The 20890-nt window shown below is 43.5% G+C and overlaps 2 protein-coding genes across 9 annotated transcripts in view; one reads left to right on the forward strand and one right to left on the reverse strand.

Annotated features, from left to right (window-relative positions):
• The window catches only part of ZCCHC17 (zinc finger CCHC-type containing 17), a 45545-nt gene extending 41452 nt beyond the window's left edge, over positions 1-4093 (reverse strand). For 3 of the 8 annotated variants that reach the window (XM_069078484.1, XM_069078488.1, XM_069078491.1), the window contains exon 1: positions 3939-4093. The gene's annotated coding sequence lies outside the window, so the exon portion shown is untranslated. Of the gene's footprint in view, positions 1-3926 lie in introns of all 8 variants that reach the window. The other 5 variants (XM_069078490.1, XM_069078485.1, XM_069078487.1 and 2 more) reach the window with 5 other exon arrangements.
• Positions 4094-4392: 299 nt separating this feature from the next.
• SNRNP40 (small nuclear ribonucleoprotein U5 subunit 40) overlaps positions 4393-20890 on the forward strand; it is a 45115-nt gene continuing 28617 nt past the window's right edge. The window contains exons 1-4 of the mRNA XM_069078483.1: positions 4393-4605; positions 9161-9290; positions 12853-12946; positions 17877-18042. Of these exons, the coding sequence (XP_068934584.1) occupies positions 4453-4605; positions 9161-9290; positions 12853-12946; positions 17877-18042 (543 nt within the window). The 5' untranslated portion in view covers positions 4393-4452. The remainder of the gene's footprint in view (positions 4606-9160; positions 9291-12852; positions 12947-17876; positions 18043-20890) is intronic.

Genomic DNA, 20890 nt, shown 5'->3' on the forward strand with positions numbered 1-20890 from the left:
CAGAGGGCTTATTTTCAGGGGAGGGCTTATTTTAATGAACATTGACAGCAATTTTAATAAACAGGTAAATGTGAACAAAAAAATGTACCTTTATTCAATAAGCAAATCACTGGGGAAGAACAGGATGACGCGCTCAGTGCTGCAGCTCTGATTGGATGCAGCTCGGAGCGCGGCATGCGTTTCATGGGGGGGGGACAGTGCATACAGAGGGTACCGTAATGTAGCGTGTAGCGCAGGGGATCACCTTCACTACAGTAGCAATCTCAATAGGGCTTATTTTCGGGGGAGGGCTTATATTAGAGGAATCTTACACAGTAAGGGGAGGGCTTATTTTCGGGATAGGTCTTATTATCGGGGAAACACGGTATTACTCCTGTCCTATTTGACCTGTCACTTCTTCAAATATAATATAGCAACTGATTTTTATCTTTTGTATTATTTTCAAGTTGCTTCTCATTGAAACTCTTGTCTTCCTAAATAGGAAAAGAACTTCTTGAGGGTAGGGGCATCCACATGGTGGAAGGGGAAGGGCACTGTTGGAAGGAGAGACCTGGCCCTGAATCCCTTCTCAAAGACTGGCTGGCTGGGTGACCACTGACCTCAAGTTTCCTCATTTGCTAAATAGTGACAACAAAACTGGTATTATTTGCCTCACATAGCAGATGTAAGGATAAAATGGATGTAAATTTCTTTGAAACCTTCCGGTGGTATATCAATGTTCTCCTCTCCACCTCCAGCTCATACAGGGCTGAGCACAGAACAGGTTCATGGGAGTAAGGCTTCAACACTTCAAGGAGTGGTGGTTTTCTCTATGTCAGCACACTCTCCCCCAATGCAGATTACAACTCCTATGTGAATTAGCTACCTTTGATGAATTGTTCTGCTTCAAAAAAATCATCACTTAGAGGCCAGCCTCCTCTTAATGAGCTGCTAAAGTCCACAGTACACCCACAGTGAAAATCTAAAGGCTCCCCAAGTTGTCAGGACCTGGGTCAGAACTCTGGTTGTGTTGCCATCATTAGAACTTCAGGATTACAAGGAGTCACTGGAGGAAAACAAAAGGCAGTAACAATGACTTTTGTACGACTCTTTATAATCTACGCAGCTCTTTATAATTTGAGAGGCAGAGCAGCGCCTGTACTTGCAGGCTGTCTGACCCTAGGGAAGGCATTCACCTCTATCTGCCTCAATTTCCTCGCCTGTAAAGTGAGCACCAAAATTCTGATCTTATGGAGCTGTTGTGACTAGAATATCACATAAACATGATTTACTATTTTGATAAAAGTACTTTCCCATGAAAGGCAGTTTCAATGAGCAGAATGCTAAACCTGGAGTGGTGAATCACCTGAGTCAAATTCCACCTTGAATGTTTATTAGCTATGTGACTTGGCACACTCAATAAAAAAATAGCCTCAGGAGTCAAAAGCACTGAATTCAAATTCCAGTTGTGCCACGAACTGACTGTGTGACCTTGGACAAATCACCTGACTTCTCTGGGGTTCAATTTTCCTCATCTGTAAAATGAAGGGCTTGGACTCAGTGCTGTCTTAAGGTAAGGCCTAAATCTATACTAGTACAAATAAGTATATATAACCTACATACATAGTAAATAGGAAATAATCGAGAGATGGAAGGCACTAGGGATTGGGGAAGGCTTCCTGCAGAAAGCTGGATTTTACCAGGGACTTGAAGGAAAATGGCTAAACTAGGAGGCAGAGATAAGGAGAGAACAATCCAGACATGGTCAACAGCCAGAGAAATCAACCAATTAAACAGTAAACATTTATTAAGCACCTACTATGTGCTAAGTGCTAGGGATACAAGAAGATGCAAAAGACAGTCCATGCCTGTATCAGTGGAGGGAGTTTCCACACTGAGAGGCACTTGCAGTGATAAAATTACAGAGTGATTGCAACAGCCTGTCATAATTGTCAGGGTTCGTTTATTTTACTATAGGGGGTGCAGGGTACAAGATGCACACCGATCAATAAATACAGAGTAATTGGTAACTGGGAAGGACTAATGTTGGGGAGAATGGGAAAGATTTCATGGAGGAGGTAGTCCCTGAGCTGGTCCTTGAAGGAATCTAAGCATTCTGAGAGGCAGAGAGGCAAACTGCAGGACAGTTTGTACAAAGATGCAGAGGTCAGGGATGGAAGGTCACATTGGGAAACTTCCACGAGTCCATTTTGGTTAGACCAGGGGTGGAGAAACTGTAACCTCAAGGTTACACATGGCCCTCTAGGTCCCCAAGTGCAGCTTCACAGAACAAATCCCCTTAATAAAAGGATTTGTTTTGTAAAGCTTGGACTTAGTCAAAAGGCTGCATCTAAGGACCTAGAATGTGGCCTCGAGGCCACAGGTTCCCCACCCCTGAGTTAGACATAAACGTCCAGAATGGGGAGAAGGGGCATAACTGTATGTTTGTTTGGAGGGATGTGGATTTCTTGAGGGCAGGGACTGTCTTTTGCATTTTCTTGTATCCCTAGCACTTAGCATAGTGCTTAGCACATAGTAGGTGCTTAATAAATGTTTACTGATTAACTGGTTGATTTCCCTGGCTGTCTACCATGTCTGGATTGCTCTCTCTCCTCATCTCTCTCCTGGCTTCCCCTTCTTCCTTCAAGTCCCAGGTAAAATCCTGCTTTGTACAGGAAGCCTTCCCCAATCCCTAGCACCTTCCATATCTTGATTATTTCCTATTTATTTTGCATATAGGTTATTTGTGCATATTTATTTGCAAGTTGTCTCCCCCATTAGATGTGAGCTCATGAGGACAGCGACTGTGTCCCACCTCTCTTTGAATCCCCACTGATTAGCCCAGTGCCTGGTACATAGTAGGTACTTAATAAATGCTTGTCAAATTAATGTCTGCCTCAATGAAAACCAAACATATTTAAATAAAGTTTACCAGACTATTAAAAACAAAAAACAAGTTCAAGGAACAGAGGGACAGATTGCAGTGGGTTGAGACGGGAAGCAGGCCGACCCACCAGCAGCTACTGCAATAATCCAGGGTGATGAGGGCAGTGACAGGGGCCAGAAGGGGTGCAGCCCAGAGATGCTGCCAAGGTGGGAGGGGTGAGAGACAGCGAGCAGTCCAGGATGATTCCTAGGCTGTGAGCCTGAGGGACTGGGATGGGAGAATGGGGTTGTCATCCTCTACAGCAAGGGCGATGGTGTGTGAAGGGAGGGGAGGTTTAGGGAGAAAGACATCGAGTTCAGTGGCAAAGACAGAAAGACCTGAGTTCAATCCACTTACTAGCAGCTTGACTCTTGACTTGACCTGTCTACCGCAGTTTCCTCAACTGCAAAAAAACAGCACCTACCTGGCAGTGCTGTTGTGAAGACGCAATGAAATAATACTTGTAAAGGGCTTAGAACAGTGCCTGGCGCTTAATAAATTCTTCTTTTCTTCCTTAGTAATTTTACGTATTTTATTTTGTGCATTTAAAAAGACGATTCCGAGGAGTCCCCAGGCTTAACAAGACTGACTGCCAAAGGGGTCCCCGACATAAACAAGGTCCGACCCGTGTTTTGGGAATGTCACCTTTGCAGCTGGGTGGGGCATGGACTGGAGAGAGGGGAAGGTGTGGGGGCAGAGCATTTGCAATATAGGAGAGGGAGATCCGAACCCCGGACCCTTGGCTGCAAGTCCGGGGTTCTGTCCACTGATCTTGCCCGAAGCCGGAGAATGGAAGCGCCTCACTGATAGGGACTTGAATGCTCAGAGCACGGCACACAGCAGGCGCTTAATAAATGTTTGTTGACTGATTGACTGATCCCCCTCGTCAATGGACAGGACCACAAGCCTCACGGCGGGGAAGAAAGCAAGCTGGTCGAGCCAGGTGGCAAACACACAGTCCTGAGCCCTGGATCCCATCACGCACGCCCGCCCACAGCCCCGGACAGGCCCCAAAACAAACCTCGACACTCACTCACTCAGCAGCCCGCGGGGTACAGGATCTAAGAGGATGCCGCCATGAAGAGCTTACAGCACAGCCAATCGCACGCCGCCGTTCCCCACAGCCAATCCGTTAGCCACCGCCCATCAGGCACCGCGCGCCCAGGAAGCCCTCCCCTCCACCCCCTCCCCCGGACGCAATGACCAATAGTAGATGGATTCTAGTGGTGACAGCCCGGCTTCCAACCCAATAAGAAGAAGCAAGGAAAAGTTAACAAAAGTAGTCTTCACAGGAAGTTTTTTCGTGTCCCTCCTCATACATAGTAGCCAATTACAGTCCGATATTTTTCAGCGAAGACCTCGGCCTTTGTCCAATAAGAAGGGCTGAGAAGGAATTAATTACGCTCCCTTTGCCACGCAGGAAATTGATTGGCCCGGCCAAGGACGGAAGTTTCTAGGTGGGAAGGGACAATCTTAGCCAATGGGAGCCGGACCGTAAACCCCGGCGCGGCCTGTGGACTGAGCGGCGCGGACGACTTGAGGCGGCCATGATCGAGCAGCACAAGCGGAAGGCCCCGGAGCTGCCGCTCGTTCCCCTCAAGCGGCCCCGTCATGAACTGCTTTTGGGAGCGGCGGGGCCGGGGGCCGGGACCGGACCTGCTGCGGGGCAGCAGCCGCCGCCGGGGGCCCTGCTGCAAGCGGTAAGTGACCTAGCGAGTGGGCCCGGCCGCCGGCCCCGTCCGCCGGCCCCGTCCCAACGAGTCCTGTCAGGTCTTGTCTCCTCCCCCACCTCTCCCGTCCTTTTTTCTTTTTTCCTTCTTCCTCCATTCCCTCTTCTCTCCTTCCTCCTCCTCCATCAGATCTAGAAGGGACCTCAGAGAGACCTTCACAACCCAGCCCCCTCACCTTAAAGAGATGGAAACTGAGGCTCCGAGCGGTTATGGATGCCTGGGTTGTCAGAGCCGAAAGCGACCGTAGACTTTTTCTGAATCAGAGCCCTCACTTTACAGATCGTGAACCCGAGACCCAAAGAGGTCGTAGGTGACCAGCCAGCCTCCCCCTTTGGGGGCGCATTTGCCCTGAGGGAGATCTCAGTTTCTTCCCAGTGCTGCCCGTTCTCAAGCGCTTAGTCCTCAGAGTTAGGATTTGTTGTCCTTGTTCTATTGAAATGGAATCTGCCCGTCTTTCCCGTTGATTCTGGCTGGAGGCGGGAAGGGACAAGCAAAAAGATCTTTTCTCCGTGATAGCCCGTTCAATATTTGAAAACATCCACTGGCTCCTCCTCACTTGCTGCTAAAGGAGGTTGAAGAAAATCACAAAGTCGTGCTCGTTGGGCCGCCTACGATATGCTCCATAACCTCAGTTGGCCTTCAGTGCTACCGGACAATCCTTTTACACCCCCACGGGTGCTCTTCAAAACCTTTTCATCCTGTCTCAGACTTCTCTTGGCTTCCCTTCCTGTTCTCTCAGCTGAGAACGTTGCTTCGTATTTTGCAGAAAAAAAAAAAAAACAACTGAAAGTATCCTCCCCGAGCTCTCTCTTTTCCCTTCTTCATGTCATGTCACTCCTGTGTCTTCTGCCACTGTTTCCTTCTTCATCCTTGTCTCACCTGATGAAGTGGCCCTTTTCCTCCCCAAGGCTGACCCCTCCTCCTGCACCTGTGATCCCATTCTGTCCTGTCTTCTCCAGGTGCTTGCCCTTTCTGTCATACCCTCTCATTATCTTCAGCCTCTTCCTCTCTATTGGCTGCTTTCTTGCTGCCTGCAGATATGTTCTCCCATCTTCAAAAAACCCTCACTTGATCCAGTTTTCTCTTCTAAGCTGTTTTTCCTCCTCTTGTGGCTAAACTCTTTGAAAAGGCTGTTTACAATAGATGCTTCCACTTCTTTCCGCTCACTTTCTTAACACTCTAGTCTGTTTTCAGAGCTCATCATTCAACTGAAACCTCTCTCTCCAAAGTTAGTATTGATCTTTCAGTTGCCAAATTCAAAGGCTCTTTCCCAATCCTCATCCTTCCTGACCTCTCTTCAACCCTTGGCCCTATTGATCACCCTCTTCTCCTTCGTACTCTCTTCTCTTTTGGCTTTTGGAATAGCACTCTCTCCTACTTCTTCTCCTACCTTCTGACTGCCCCATCTCAGTCTCCTTTCCTGGATTTTCTTCTGGGTCACACTCACTAACTTGGAGTGTCCCATAGGATTTCATCCTGGGCCCTCTTCACTTCTCTCTTCATACTGCTTTACTTGGTGATCTCATTAGCTTCCATTGTATTTATTTATCATATCTTTGCTGACAATTCTAAAATCTTTCTACTCTACCCTAATCTCTCTGCTGAGCTCCAGTCTCACATCTCCAGCTGTCGGGTCTCTTGCACTATTTCTCACATATACCCATTTCTCTCCTCTGACATTGTTAATACACCCGTACAGGTCTCCATCATCTCAGGGCTGGACTATTGCAATAATCTACTGCTTGGTGTTTATGTCTCTTCCCACTCTAGTCCATCCTCCACTCAGCTGTCTAAGTGATCTTAGGTTTTACCATAACATCTCCATTCAGTAAACTGCAGTGGCTTCATATCATCTCCAGGATCAAATAAAATCCTGTTTCAAATTCAAAGCCCTTCATAACTTAGTATGCAGTCCCATCCCCCACCCCCATATATTTTATACAACCCTCCAGTGGCACTGGCCTCCTGACTCTTCCTGGAGCAAGACTGTCCATTTCCCAATCTTGGGCATTTTCACTGCTCATCCCCCCCATGCCTGGAAATGTTCACCCTCTTAATCTCCACCTCCTGGCTTTAAATCTCTGCTAAAATGCCACCTTCTACAGGAAGCCTTTCCCAATCTCCCTTATTTCTAGGGCTTTCCTTCTATTGATTATTTCCTATTTATCCTGTACATAGCTTGTTTTTACATAATTGTTTACATGTGGTCTCCCTCATTAGATCTCCTTGAAAGCAGGGACTGTCTTTTATCCTTGAATTCCCTTCGATTATCACAGTGCCTAGCACCTAGTAGGCACTTAATAAATGTACATTGACTGAAAAAGATCTTGTGATCATAAGTTTTAGCAATTAAAAGGCCCTTAGACACTGTCTGGTCCGGTCCTCTAATTTTTAGAGGGACAAGCTGAGGCCCAGAGTGTGGAATTGACTTGTTCAAGGTAATATGAAATGTGGAGGATGTAGGCAGGCCTCAATGTCCAAGTCTTTGGCTTCAGTACTACCCTGTTGTCTATGGACAAAAAGAGATAAGAACTGTACTAGATGCCTGGTGCTTGCACAGCCCTTTTAACTTAGGAGCATATGATTTAGAGCTAGGAAAAACCTGAGATATGACCTAGTCCACCTCTTCAATTTACATATTAGGTGGTTCTTGGAGAGCAGAGACAGAATTTGAACCCATGTCTCCTAATTCCAGTCCCAGGGCTCTTTCCCTTTTATAAACCAGCCCAGGTGATCTCCCTGCTTATTTACATTCGACTTCTTTACACCTTGAATAGGCCTATTTATACTGCAGTGTATTTGTCATGTAATGTTGTATATCCTAGTGTTCTGTATTAGTGCTTTGTTACCCTAGTAGACTGTGATATCTTTGAGAGTGGTGATGGATGTCCAGTGAGAGGCTGCCCAGCTAGGACAAAGAGCATTAGTTTGAGCATCAAGTGATTTGGATTCAAGTTCTGACCTGTTATTAGCTGTATGGCCTTGGACAATCTTAGTAGTTCTGGGACTATGGGCAAATCACTGGACCTGTCTCCGGCCCTTGGTTTTCTCACCATAAAGGTGGGGGGGGCAGGGGGGATAATACCTAGAGTAATTTCCTTACTTTTTCTGAGGGTCAAATGAGATAACATAGATGGGATATGATCTATAAATGCCAGGGACTATTGTGATTCTGCCACTTTGGATAGGTTATACTTCAACTGTGCTGGATTACCAGATGCAGCCTTTTCTGTGTCCTACTTCTGTCGTCCCTCATTCCTAGAGTGTACACCTTCCTTGTTTCTATCTTTCATAATCTATATTTTCCTTCATCTTGAATGCATCTGCCATGAAGTCTTCCCTGCTTCTCCAGGATCCCATCACCCCCGGCTATTAGTGCCCACCCATATTATCTTTAATTGACTTATCTGTGCACACGTTATATGCCCCTGTCTCCAAGAAAATGTAAGTCCCAGGTTTCATATTTGTATGTGTATCCCTAGCACCTAGCATTTGTACCTCAGCCATAGTAGAAGCTCAAGAAATACATGATGAATTGAATTAGTAAGCAGTTGAATAAGTTACTGTAGCCAAACTTTTCAAAACAATTTGACATATTTTATCTTATTTTATTGGCACAGCAGCTCTGTGAGGTCTCCAGGACAGTCTCTGCATCTAACCATTTAACAGCTTATTGAAATTGAGTTAGTGGTGGAGTCTGTTCTGTCACACATACACACACTCATTCACTCACTCACACACACACACTGACACTCAGTAAATTCTAGTAGCTCCCTGTTGCTTCCAGGATCAAATAGAAAATACTCTTATTTCACATTTAATGCTCTTCACAACCTGTCCCCTGCCTGTCTCCCCAATCCTATGTTTCCCTCTGGTCCGATGACACCGGCACCCTTGCTGTCCAGTCTATCACCTGACCCCATGCCTTTTCCCTGCTTGTTCCCTGGGCCTAACCTACTCTCCTTCCTCATCTGTGCCTCCTGGGTTTCTTTAAGACTCATCTCAGTCCCCCCGTTCTGCAAGAGGCCTTTCCGTGTATCCCCTCCCATCTTCTCACTACTGCTGTCTTTCCTATGAAATTACATTCCACATACTCTGTATTTATCCTATATATAGAAGGTAATTTGTATATCATCTTGCCCATTAAGACATAAACTCTTTGAGGATAGGGACTATGTTTTTCACCTTCTTTGTATTCCCTGACACATAGTTCATATTGATTGACTCACTGTTTTTTAGGAGACAATTAAGACTGGTGATAAAGTAGGAAAGACACAATAGTTTTGATACTCAGAGTTAGTTGTGATTTAATCCTCTTTTAATTTGGAAAAAAAAACATTTCTTTTTATCTATTTGATCTTTAAAAAGAAAAAAAATTGCTTTTTTTGTATCCTTTTTTTTCTTGATCTGTCCCCTTTTCCCTCTCTAATCCTTCCTCTCCTTCCCCCCAAAAACAAACAACCACTCATCTTCACCCTAAATCCATGTATAAAGTGGCCAGCCTGCCTTTCTTTTGTATGTTTAGGGTCCTCCAAGGTGTTCCTCCCTTCAGGCTCCCATCATGCTGCTGTCAGGACATGAAGGGGAAGTATACTGTAGCAAGTTCCATCCCAACGGATCCACCTTAGCATCTGCAGGATTTGACCGGCTCATCTGTAAGTCATTGTTTATGTATCTTCTGTAATACTTCATCTTTAAGCAGTTAATGTCTTGAAAATACCTTGAAGGCTACAGTACTATACATAGAAGTCCAGCGGGGGGTGGGGGCGGGGTGTCAGGGAAACATACAGAGGGAGAGGGGAAGGAGAGAGAGAAAGGCGGACAAGAGGGGAAAGAGAGAAATAAAGGGAAAGAATGCAGAGCGGGGGCAGGAGGGAGGCTAGCTGGGTTGCTGATCCTTGAATCTGGAAAAGAAGAGAAAATTAGCATATTACTTTATAGGCCCAGTCTGACTTCCAACTCCATCTTTATCTCAGGGCTCAGTTATAAAAACATGTTTTCATAACCATTATCTCTATTGCCTGCCTCTTTAGGAGACATACAAACTGTCAGATATAAACCACCACCTAAATGTATTCCAAGTAATTTCTCACAGAAATCACTCAGTATGTGAGAAGATGAGATTATTGAGGAAGAATAGTATGAATTTCAGCTACTCTAGAAGAGAAGAATTAAGGGAAAATAGAAAGGATACTGAAATGTGTTAGGGTCACCATGCTTATTAAGGAAGTATTTATTTACATCAGCCCTAAGTCTGCCAGTCTAATACCCATTGGTCCCAATCCTTCCCTCTCTGGCCAAGCAGAATGTGAGATTCCTTTTCCACATGTCCTCATAGGCTTTTCTTCTCTAAATTAGGCATCCCCAGTTCTTTCACCTGACTTTTAATAATATGGACTTCACTCTTCTCACATTCTAATCACTCTTTTGAATGTATTCTAGGTCTTAACCCATGTTCTTTTCAGCATGTGCTACCCCAAACCAAGCCTATCACATGTGCTCTGACCAGAGCAGTGTATTGTGAACTTCTTATCTCCTTATTATGGATACTGTGACTCTTTGTGCATCCTAGGACAGCATAAGCTTTTTTTTTTGTCTGCTATGTCATACCTTGGACTTGACTTGAGCCTGGCAGTACACTGAAATCACCAGACCTTTTTCATAGGATGCCTGATTAAACTGGACAGGAAGCTTGCTGGAATTTTGTTTACTTCCAGCTTACATTTTACTAAGGGAAGTGAGTCAAAAGAAAGGTGCCTTCTTCCACCTTCTCTTCCTTCACCCCTGCCTCACATAATGAAGTGGCCTTACTCCTTACCAAAGCTAACTCCTCTACTTGTTCAGGCAATCCCATTCTATCCTGTCTCTTCCAACAGGTTGTCCCCTCTGTCCTCTCTACTCTTTCACTTATTTTCAATCCCTTCCTGTCTACCGGCTCATTCCCTACTACCTACAAACATGCCCATGTCTCCTCAGTTGATCCTTCCATCCCTGTTAACTGTTATTATCCTTATATCTATTCTACCAGGAGTGGGAAACCTTTGACCTTGAGACCACATGTGGCCCTCTAGGTCCTCAAGTGTGGCGACATGTGGCCTTGAGGCCACAGGTTCCCTGACCCTTTGTAGCAAAGCTCCTCTAAGAGGCCATCTAAAATGGGATGCTTCCACTTTCCTCTCATTCTCTTAACCCCTTACAGTCTACTGTTCTCTCCAAAGAGACCAGTGATCTCTTAGTTACCCAATCCAGTGGCCTCTTCTCAGTCACCATTCTCTTTGATCTCTCAGCCCCATTCTCCCTTGGTTTTCTACTCTCTCCTGGTTCTCCTCCTGCATGTCTCACTATTCTTTCTGTCCTCTTCGCTGGATCCTCTTCCAGATCATGCCCTTATCAGCTCTCATGGATTTAATTATGCTGATGATTCACATGACTACCTGTCCTACCCCACCCTCCCTGTTGACAGGAGTCTCTCATTGCCTTTCAGACATCCTGAACTGGATGTCCAGTTGACATCTTAAACTCAATACATCTAAAACAGAACTCATTATCTTTCCCTAAACCCTTCTCCCCCTCCTACCTTCCCTTTTACTATAAAGGGCAACATCTCCCTGCTAGGAGTCATCCTGGTTCCTCACCATCTCAGCCCCCCATATCCAAGCTGTTTCCAAAGCCTGCCTATTTCATCTTTGCAAAATCTCTCAAATGTGCTTCTTTCTCTTCTCTGACATTGCTACTCTTCTAGTACAAGCCCTCATCCCCACACACATAGACTATTTCAATAACTGCTGGTGCGTTTGCCTGCCTCAAGTCTCTCCGTACTCCAGTCCATCCTCCAGTCAGCCAGCAAAGTGATTTTCCTAAAGCATAAGTTTAGTCATGACAACTCACTAATTCCCCCCCAACATTCAGTAAACCCCATTGGTTTCTTACTGCCTTCAGGAGCAAATACAAAATGCTCTCTTTAACATTCAAAGCCTTTCACATAACCTAGCCTTCTACCTTTCCAGTCTTCTTACTCCTTACTACCCAATAAGTATTCTTCAGTCCAGTTACATGGGCCTCCTGACTGTTCCCAGAACAAGACTCTCCCTGTCTCTCAGCTCCAGGCATTTTCTCTGGCCTTCCTCCATTACTGTAATCTCTCCTTCCACTGTAACTACTGACCTCTCTGGCTTTTTTTAAGTCTCAGCTAAAATCCCATCTTCTACAGGAAGCCTTGCTTAACCTTTCTTAATTCTAATGCTTTCTTTCTATCTCCTATTTGTCCTGTATATAGCTTGCTTTGTATACATTTGTTTGCATATTGTAGATTGTAAGCTCCTTGAGTGACTGTCTTTTGCCTATTTTTGTATTCTCTGTACTTATCACAGTGCCTGCCACTTAGTAGGCCCTTAATAAATGTTCAGTGATTGTGTGAGCAGTTCGTACACTTCCTTTCCTTTAGACACAGTGCTGTGTATACTCTTAAAACCTTAAAGGCGATTTATCTTTTAAAAAAGAAGAGCTATAAAATTCCTGAATGATAGGCTGTTTTTCTTTTTAAAAAAAATTTTTGTTTGAAGGGAGTTTTTGTGGGCAGGGAATGTTTTGTGTAGTGAGGAGCAGTTAGGTATGATGAGTGGAGAGTACCAGCATTAGATAGGATGAACACAGAAGAAATGGGGAAAGGTACAAAGCAGTCTGAGAGTGATGTTAATAAAGGTATTCTTAATTGTCTTGTGGTGAGTAGCAGCTGCTTTTTGGTTTGCTGAAGGCTTGAGATGACTCTGTAGGTAAGGGGAAGGTGGCTAACATCAGTTTCAGAATATACTGAAGAGACAGTCTATCTGCTGACTTCATTCCCCTAAGCAGTGGAAGTCCTGGAGAATGAGAGGTAGAACATGGCAGAAGCCATTTTTTGAGAGGTCCACTCTCCCGGTGGGTGCATTTGTGCTAGAAAAAAAAAAACCATTGTCAAAAGAACATGAGGTGCCAGGTGAGAGACAGGAATTAAAGAATTAAAATCTACCTGACTTCATTTCTTCTAGCTTCAGGTGCTCAAGGTAAGAGAAGGAATGGCTGTCCCAACTCTGTCTGATGTAGACCTTGTTTTCTCTGTCTCATCCATAATCTGGGGTCTAATGAGCCAACAAATTTTGATAACTGAGAGTCCCCAGGCCCCATTGGATGGACTAGTGCCTGGTAGGGTTTACAGACATTTCTCTGTTTATTTCACAGTGTTGTGGAATGTGTATGGGGATTGTGATAACTACGCCACCCTGAAAGGACACAGTGGGGCAGTCATGGAATTACATTATAACACAGATGGGAGGTGAGTACCAGTATTATAAGAATGATTGCTTATTTAACACTAGTTCTTCTCATTGTTAGCTCCTAATAAATCTCAGAGACCCTACTGTCCAAAGCCATTGCTTTCTTGTTTATCACCCTATTGTCTTGCATGTCACAATAAGCTAAAATAGGAATTGACGCCCTGTGGAACACAATTTTAAAGATGTCATCCCAGTTGCCCAGTTAGGAAGCTCTGATATAAGAAACTGTATATCCATTTTTAACCTTTTAGACCCTTTTTAAGCCTTGGGGTATGCTGGATCACTTGCTTAGCCTCTCAGCCATTATTTCTCCTACTGACACTTAATTCTCACAAAAGGCCCTCTCCTGTGCTCCATCTTGATGTGCAGGGCACCCTGGGGTCTTGAGGGGTGTGCCAGAGGAGTATAAGCTCTAGCAGATTCTCTCCAGCTAGAAAGGTCTCCAGCATGATACTGACTCTAGGCTACATGCCTGCTCTCCAAGGATCAGGCTGATTAATGGAGGCACTCATCAATAGGCCACAAGATGATAGATTTATTCTATTTTGGCCAATAGCTGTCCATGAAATAGAAATTTAAAGTAGGCTTGTTTCACGCAGCCCCCTTCCATATCTATAGTGATTGTAACAGACTGGTAGAAAGTGTTTGAGAAGATGTTAAAAATCACATCCTTTTTAGACCTTTTATAAACTTTAATTTAACTTTGCTCTCTGCCCAGTGATCCCAAGTTGACACAACATGATTAGCTGACCTAAATCCATATTGACACTCTCATTTCAAATGAAATTAGAAGACCTAAAGAAGGTGTGGCCAAGTGGGACCACCACGGCTTACAGATTCTCCTACGTAATCTGATAAAGGTTGATCAGAACTGGTTTCTTTGTACTCCCAAGGCTGAGAAGAAACATCATTTCATAGGACGCTGGTTATTTCAGTTTGCTTGCTCTGAGCTTAAGCAGACAGACTAGAAGATAATTGTATCTTATTGCATCTCCAACTTCATTTGCAGAGGATATAATAGTGTGGAAGAGCTTGTCTTGTTCTTAATTTAATTTCTCTTTAATTGTATGCACAGAGGTGGATGGTACAAACTTGGTTGGAAAGATGGTTTGGGATCAAAGAATTTGAGTAGCTAAAGTCTTATTCTAAAAGTAGACTTTGTCTGCTTTATTCGAGAACAAGTAAAGTGCTAAATAATATTGTTAAAAAATAAAATGGATTGTATAGAGAGGAAAAGACTGGATGTAAGTCAGCTTTGTCATTTCAGAATCTGTTATTGGTGATCATCCACTCAGATCATCAATTCATTTGAGGAACAGTTAAAATAAATATCACATGAGGAGAAATCAAGCTTAAGAAAAAAAAGACATTGTTACAGTTAAATGATTCCAACCCGACCTGTGTAAACAAATGGCCTCTTCTGAAAAGTGAGAATAAATAAAGGTCAAGACTGGGGTGGGGGAACTGCAGCCCCAAGGCCACATGTGGCTCTTTGCATCCACAAGTACGACCCTTTGACTGAATCCAAACCTTACAGAACAAATCCTTTGAGTGAATCCAGACTTTTATCAAAGAGATTTTTTTCTGTGAAGTCTGCATTTAGTCAAAAGACTGCACTTGAGGACCTAGAGGGCCACATGTGGTCTCGAGGCCGCAGGTTCCCCACTCCTGGTCCTCTGCCTCTCTTTTTTTAGAGAAGTTTAATGGATAATAAATAGATTCTTCAAGGAAAAGAGCAAAGGAACCCAGAAACTACCTCATCTTCCAGTGAACTTGACAACCAAAGGCAATTTAGACTTAAAACTTTTTTGTAAAATATTAGGAAGAAGAATCATGGAAACTATGGACCATGTCACATCATAAAACACTGAAGAGGATTTTAGAAAATACCCCTGTCAAGATCTTTGTGTGAGCTCCAGCTATCAAACCGTCCCAGGAACGTTTGTAGCTAAAACCAGAAAAGAGGGGCCATGGACACATACACACTGGAATTTGTTTGCCATTGTTTCTGCAACAGTCTCTCTCAAGAGCCAGGATGGTGCAGTTGCTACATTTAGACTCCCAACACTTCATTCAGTGCCTGTAGTTAACTCACTGTTTGAAGAGGTAGTGAAGGCCTTTAAAATGAGGCTGAAGAGTGCTTGGGCCAGACCCAAGACACAGCACCCTGGGCTGTAGGCACTGCAGTTTGAAAGACATTCAGGAAGGAGTTTTTCCAGGGTATCTCGAAGGCAGTTTTTTAAAAATAGAAAAGAGGGGCGGCTAGGTGGTACAGTGGATAGAGCACCGGCCTGGGAGTCAGGGAGACCTGAGTACAAATTCAGTGTCAGACATTTAACAGGTACTAGCCATGTGACCTTGGGCAAGTCACTTAACCCCAATTGCCTTGCCCTCCCCCCTCCAAAAAAAAGAATCCCAAACAGTGCTTATACTTAAAACAGCAAACGAGAAGACTGCAGCTACTGACTCATGTACTGTCTCTCGCCTTTAGAATCTGTGGGTGCTATATACATATATAGAGGCAATCCTTAGCATCACAGAACTTGATTTTTTTTTTTGTGAAAGTATTTGACATAGTAGGAAAAAAGGCTACCTTAAAGTTTCTGTAAGGAGTCTCACACACTCCTACTCCCACTCCCACTCTTTAACATCATATGATCATATGACAAATATGGCCATTTGAAAATAATTTTTTAATTATATTTTAAATATTGACATCACTTGACCAGGGTACATGCTTATTTGAAACGTTTGCCAGGATAATGGAGGATACCCTGTGCAGAATCCAAAAGGCTTCCTTCCCTCTTAATATTTAGGTTCTCCAAATGATCCTGTCCAAAGGAGACATTGTATTAATTGTGTCAAGCTCCGCAACATTATAAAACTTAATCCATAGTGCGAAAGGATGATAGGATGCAGAGCTGGAAGGAATCTTGGAGAACTTGGCCAACCTCTGCATTTTGCAGATGTGGAGGCTGAGACCCACTGGGGGGAATTAACTTGCCTGAGGTCATAGAAGTAGTAAAATTAACACTCGAACCTGCTTTCTCTGATTTCAAATCTTGCTCTTTTCCTGCCAAACAAGGGATTAATGTAACCAAATACTCTGAAGAAACAAAGTAAACGAAAAGCAGTCTTGATATTTAAATTGTAACACCCACATGGACAATGTTTTGCTCCCAAGATTGATTAGGAGAAGGATATGACCTTTGGAAAATTGGGCAATGTTTTCAGTGATTACAAATTATTTTCTGCCACAAAAGCTCACCTGTTCAGCAGGTAATATTCTTCTGGTAATGTTATATTAAGATTATATGGTATATAATATTCTTTATATTATATGGTATTATATATAATATATAACATTATATAGTATTTATTATTATATGTTATAATAATATTCTTCTGGTAATATTATATGAACATGAATCAATGAACCATCCTAATCTCAGAAGGATGAAAATGACAAGCAACCCAAAATACAGTGGAAAGTTGCATTTTGTTTCTAACACTATAGTTTATTTGCAATGATTCATAAAAGTTATATAAAAGATATCATGGGGTACAGAGAAACAATAGAACAGACCACTGCTTGCTCTCAGGAATTTAAACAATTGGTGGAAAACATCTCTCATGTAGGGATGAATTATCTGGAGGCATAATGGAAAGACAAGGATGAGAAGACATGGAAGATATACCTATGCTAAGGAAACCATTGATCTAACCTTGTAAATATTTCAATCTAGAAAGCATTTTAAGGGCACAAACTTCCAGCTTTGGAAGGGACATTTGAAATGATTTTGTCCAAAATATTTAAACAAGAATCCTCTCTACAGAATCTCCAACAAGTGGTCCTCCAGCCTTTGCTTAGAGGACCGTAGTGAAGGGAAGGCCCCAAGGAGGCCATTCTGATTTGGGATAGTGCTGATTATTAGGAAATTCTTTCTTACATGAAACTGAAATCTCCCTCATGCAGTTTCCACCCATTGTTCCTAATTCTGTCCCCTGGGGCCAAGAAGAGCAAATCTAGTTCTTTTTCTACATGACAGCTCTGGAAGTTTTGCTGTGTCATGTCCTCCCATTTAAACCCTTTGAAGTTTTAAACTAAATAAATAATTCCAGGCCCTTTAGTTGTGATCTCAAGGATTATAAGACTGTAGGTATAAAGTGAGAAGGGTCCTTAGAGGCCATCTGGTCCAGTTACCCCTTGTTTTTGTTTTTTATTTTTTGCTTTTTGAGGGGGGGGAAGTAGGGCAGTTGCGCAAGGTCACATGGCTAGTAAGTGTTAAGTGTCTGAGGCGGGATTTGAACTCAGGTCCTCCTGACTTCAGGGCCAGTGCTCTATTCACTGTGTTGCCAAGCTGCCCCTACCCCTTGTTTTTCAAGTGAGGCAGCTAAAGCCCAGGGAGGAGGAGTGATTGACTTGCCCAAGGTGACAGAGGTATAAGCATCCAACAGTAGGATTTGAACCCAGGGCCTCTTCCTCCGGTGCCATTGCTTTTTCTGCTTCACCATATCCATTTACTAACCTGGTTATCCTCTGGACACTTGCTGGATCATCAGTGTACTTCCTCAGATACAGAACCTAGAACTGAACATGCTCCTGGTCTCAAAGTACAGAACACAGACGAATCATCTCTTCTGTAGTGCTGCACTCTCCGCATCTCTCCCTCTAGCCAGAAGTGACGTTAGATTTTAAAGCTAACTCGTCACATTGCTGAGTTGTTAAACTTAGAATCCACTCTCCCTCCCCTGCTCTTTTTCAGACCAGTTGCTACCTAGCAGTTTATTATATTTTACATATTGTATGATTTTTTTGAACCTCCTATACGGCTCTGGCAGATGGACAAAATAAAACCATTTAGTGCCGTTTTTAACCTCAACTTTGATCTTTCTTTGTTTCTTTCTCTCTTTTCCTTCACCCTTCAGCATGCTCTTCTCAGCTTCCACAGATAAGACTGTTGCTGTGTGGGATAGTGAGACTGGAGAGAGAATTAAGAGGCTGAAGGGGCACACTTCCTTTGTGAATTCCTGTTACCCTGCCAGGAGGGGCCCCCAGCTAGTCTGCACTGGCAGTGATGACGGCACTGTTAAGGTGGGTGTTGCCATGGTGGTGCGTAGATATGATCCTTTCCTTGGACTTCACCAACTTCTGATGGGTCTTTTCCCAGTAGGATGGATACTATTAGCCTGTTTCTTCTAAACTGGGTTGTAATGCCATTTTGCCCCCTGAAACAAAGATGTAGGAAAATTTCTATTTTGAGGACAAAAGATTCTTTGAAATAACAGGTGATGGATATACAACATGGAATTCAAATCTGAGAATATTAAATATGTTAAACATATATAAATAAGCATTAAATAAAGCATAAAATAGTAAACATGAGGGGACTTTAAAAATCATTTAATCTAACCTTCTTTTACAGATAGAGGAATGGGCATCTCAGAGAGAATAAGAGATAGCCCAAGGTCACATAGAGTTAGTGGCATCATAACTACCTGAAAGTAGGTTTATGCTATCACAGTAATGAAATTTAAACCACTATACTGTTTCCTTTGTTACCACATTTCAGACTCTGGGTAGTTTTGTCAGGCATCGAGTCAAAGGGGACTAAAAGACAGACTGCATGTAGAAACCCTTTAGTTCCTTTGGTGGTTAGAGTTTTGAAGGAATACACTGATTTCCACATACAAAGATTGTGTTAACTACCCAACAGAATATTTGCATTGAGTTTTTCCTATAATATTAGTAATTATTTTCCACTGAAAAAAATCTGATGGCCTTTTGTCTGACCCTGTTCTGACCAGCGATTAACTTACTAAGCAGCTGGAATCAATCAGTCAACAACTGCAAACCCACATGGAGCTGAGCCCATGGGGCTGGATCTAGCCCAGGAGAAGTAGCAGAGGACAGGGAATCAAAAAGCCCAAGTTTAAATCCCACAGGTGCCATTTACTAGATATTTGACCTTCAGCAAATGTGAATCTTGCGGAGCCTCTATTTCTTCATTTGTAAAATGGGCATGGTAGGACTTTACCTACCTGCCTCAGGCAAGAGTTGTTGAGAAGTACAAATAAGGACATGTACAGAGTACTTTGTGACCCATGACCCACTTAGACTCTGAGTCTAAGGTGCCAGTGGCAATCTGTTTCCCCTGCCCCAAGAAGTAAATAGTACTCTGCTAGCCTCCAGAGAATAATTTCGTCTGAAGATTGTGTCCTTTCCCATTTCAGTTTCTGTAAAACCGAGTCGTGGTATTCTTACAGAGTTTGACACTGCACTTTTGTCTGTCCATTTGTGCTTAATGATTCTTACATAAATTCCATTCATATTCTGACTCTAAAATAAGGTTTACTCAGATGTCTCCTGGGCAGGTGGTATGATTGCATTTTCAGTTATCAATAATCGTGTTCCAAGAGAATATTTATTACTCTTTTGAGAGCCTGGTCATTTTTTTTCCGGTTCATCAGCTACCATCTCATCTGCAAATGAAGCCCTTTTTTGTGTGTACAGTTAGTTAGATTTACTTACATAAGGATGTTGATTTATAATGATGCAAAGACCATGCTGCCAGGCCTTCTGGGAACTTGTATTGCACTGTTAAGAGGCCAAGCTTTCAGGAAAGAGGCAGCCTGGCTTCCATTCTTCGTTCTACCCCTCACTAGTTGGGTGAGGTTTGGGGCAAATTAAGGAACTCTTCTGAGCTCTGGGCTGCTCATGTTTCTTTCTCTTTTTTCCCCCATCTTTGAGATGGCCTGACTCTGTGGTTTCAGCAACAGAGAGAGCTACTCCTAGTAACAATTTCCTGTACCAAAATCAGTGAGGACCTTCTCTGCAGTTTAGGAGTCTCCTGGGACTCTCAGAGGTTATGGAACTTGTCCAGGGTTCCACTGCCTGGAAGAGGTGGGAATTGAATCTTCCTGACTCTGAGGCCAGCTCTGTCTGCTCCACCATATGGTCTCTAAACTTATCTATAGAATGGGCTACCCACCTACAAGGCTGTTGTGATGATTAAATGAGAGAATATATGTAGGTGAAAGTGCTTTGGAAATCATAGGGCGCTATAGAACACAGGGAGCATGCTGGTGTTGCCAGGACTTTGTGATGACCAGGACTCCATTGTCTTAGCTGACTTTGATAGATTTACAAAGAAATCTTCCTATTCCAGAGCTTGTAGGAAAACTCTGAGCAAGCCAAGTACCAATGCATGAACACTGTGTCTCCATTGTTTTATTCATTTTTTTTCCAAATGGAGGTAGGAGATTATAGAAGAGGAAGATATAGAAACCCCTGGGGAAAATTGGCAGGAATTAGAGAGGCTGATTTTGTTTGTTTTATGTCTTCCCCCCCCCCCCCAGGAAAGTCTAGAAGGACATTAGTAATCTTTGCAAATCCAGCTGGTGCCTGAAAAACAGTTCATTTTGAGTAAAGGTCCTGATGCGGCTGTGCAGTGCACTGCCCACTTTTCCTGTGTGTGAGGCTTCCCCTGGAAGTTGGCTGGAAATTGAGGCCTAGAACTTGGATGAGAAGAACAGTTTACAACCCATACGACCTTCTAGTCTGCCTCACTTGTTTTCTTTTTGAGGACACTGAGCCTCGGAGAGTGGCCGTCTGTCCTTCATATTTCCCCTGACTTTGAGAAGCATCGATCAGGGCTCTCTCCGTCTAACCAGGAAGCATTTGGAAGGGCAATCAGTAACAGGAGAAGCTCTTGAAGTATTGAGGGCTGAGTGTCTCATGGGTGGGCGGAGTGAGATTGCCTTTTGTGCATGACTGACGTGCTCCTGTGGCCAGGCAGAAGGGCCACTGGCTTTCTTTAAAGCGTGTGGATGACATGAGATTATTTAGCTGGACAGCTCATTCTGTTCATCTAATCTTATGCTTTTACTCATCCCACTAGTCTGATTAGTCAGCAGGTCTGCTTCAGTTCAGAGGAGTAATC

This window comes from Petaurus breviceps, unplaced genomic scaffold (assembly GCF_028583685.1).
Source record: "Petaurus breviceps papuanus isolate PSGF00001 unplaced genomic scaffold, PetGlider_PUasm1.0 91041, whole genome shotgun sequence".
Lineage (NCBI taxonomy): Eukaryota > Metazoa > Chordata > Mammalia > Diprotodontia > Petauridae > Petaurus > Petaurus breviceps.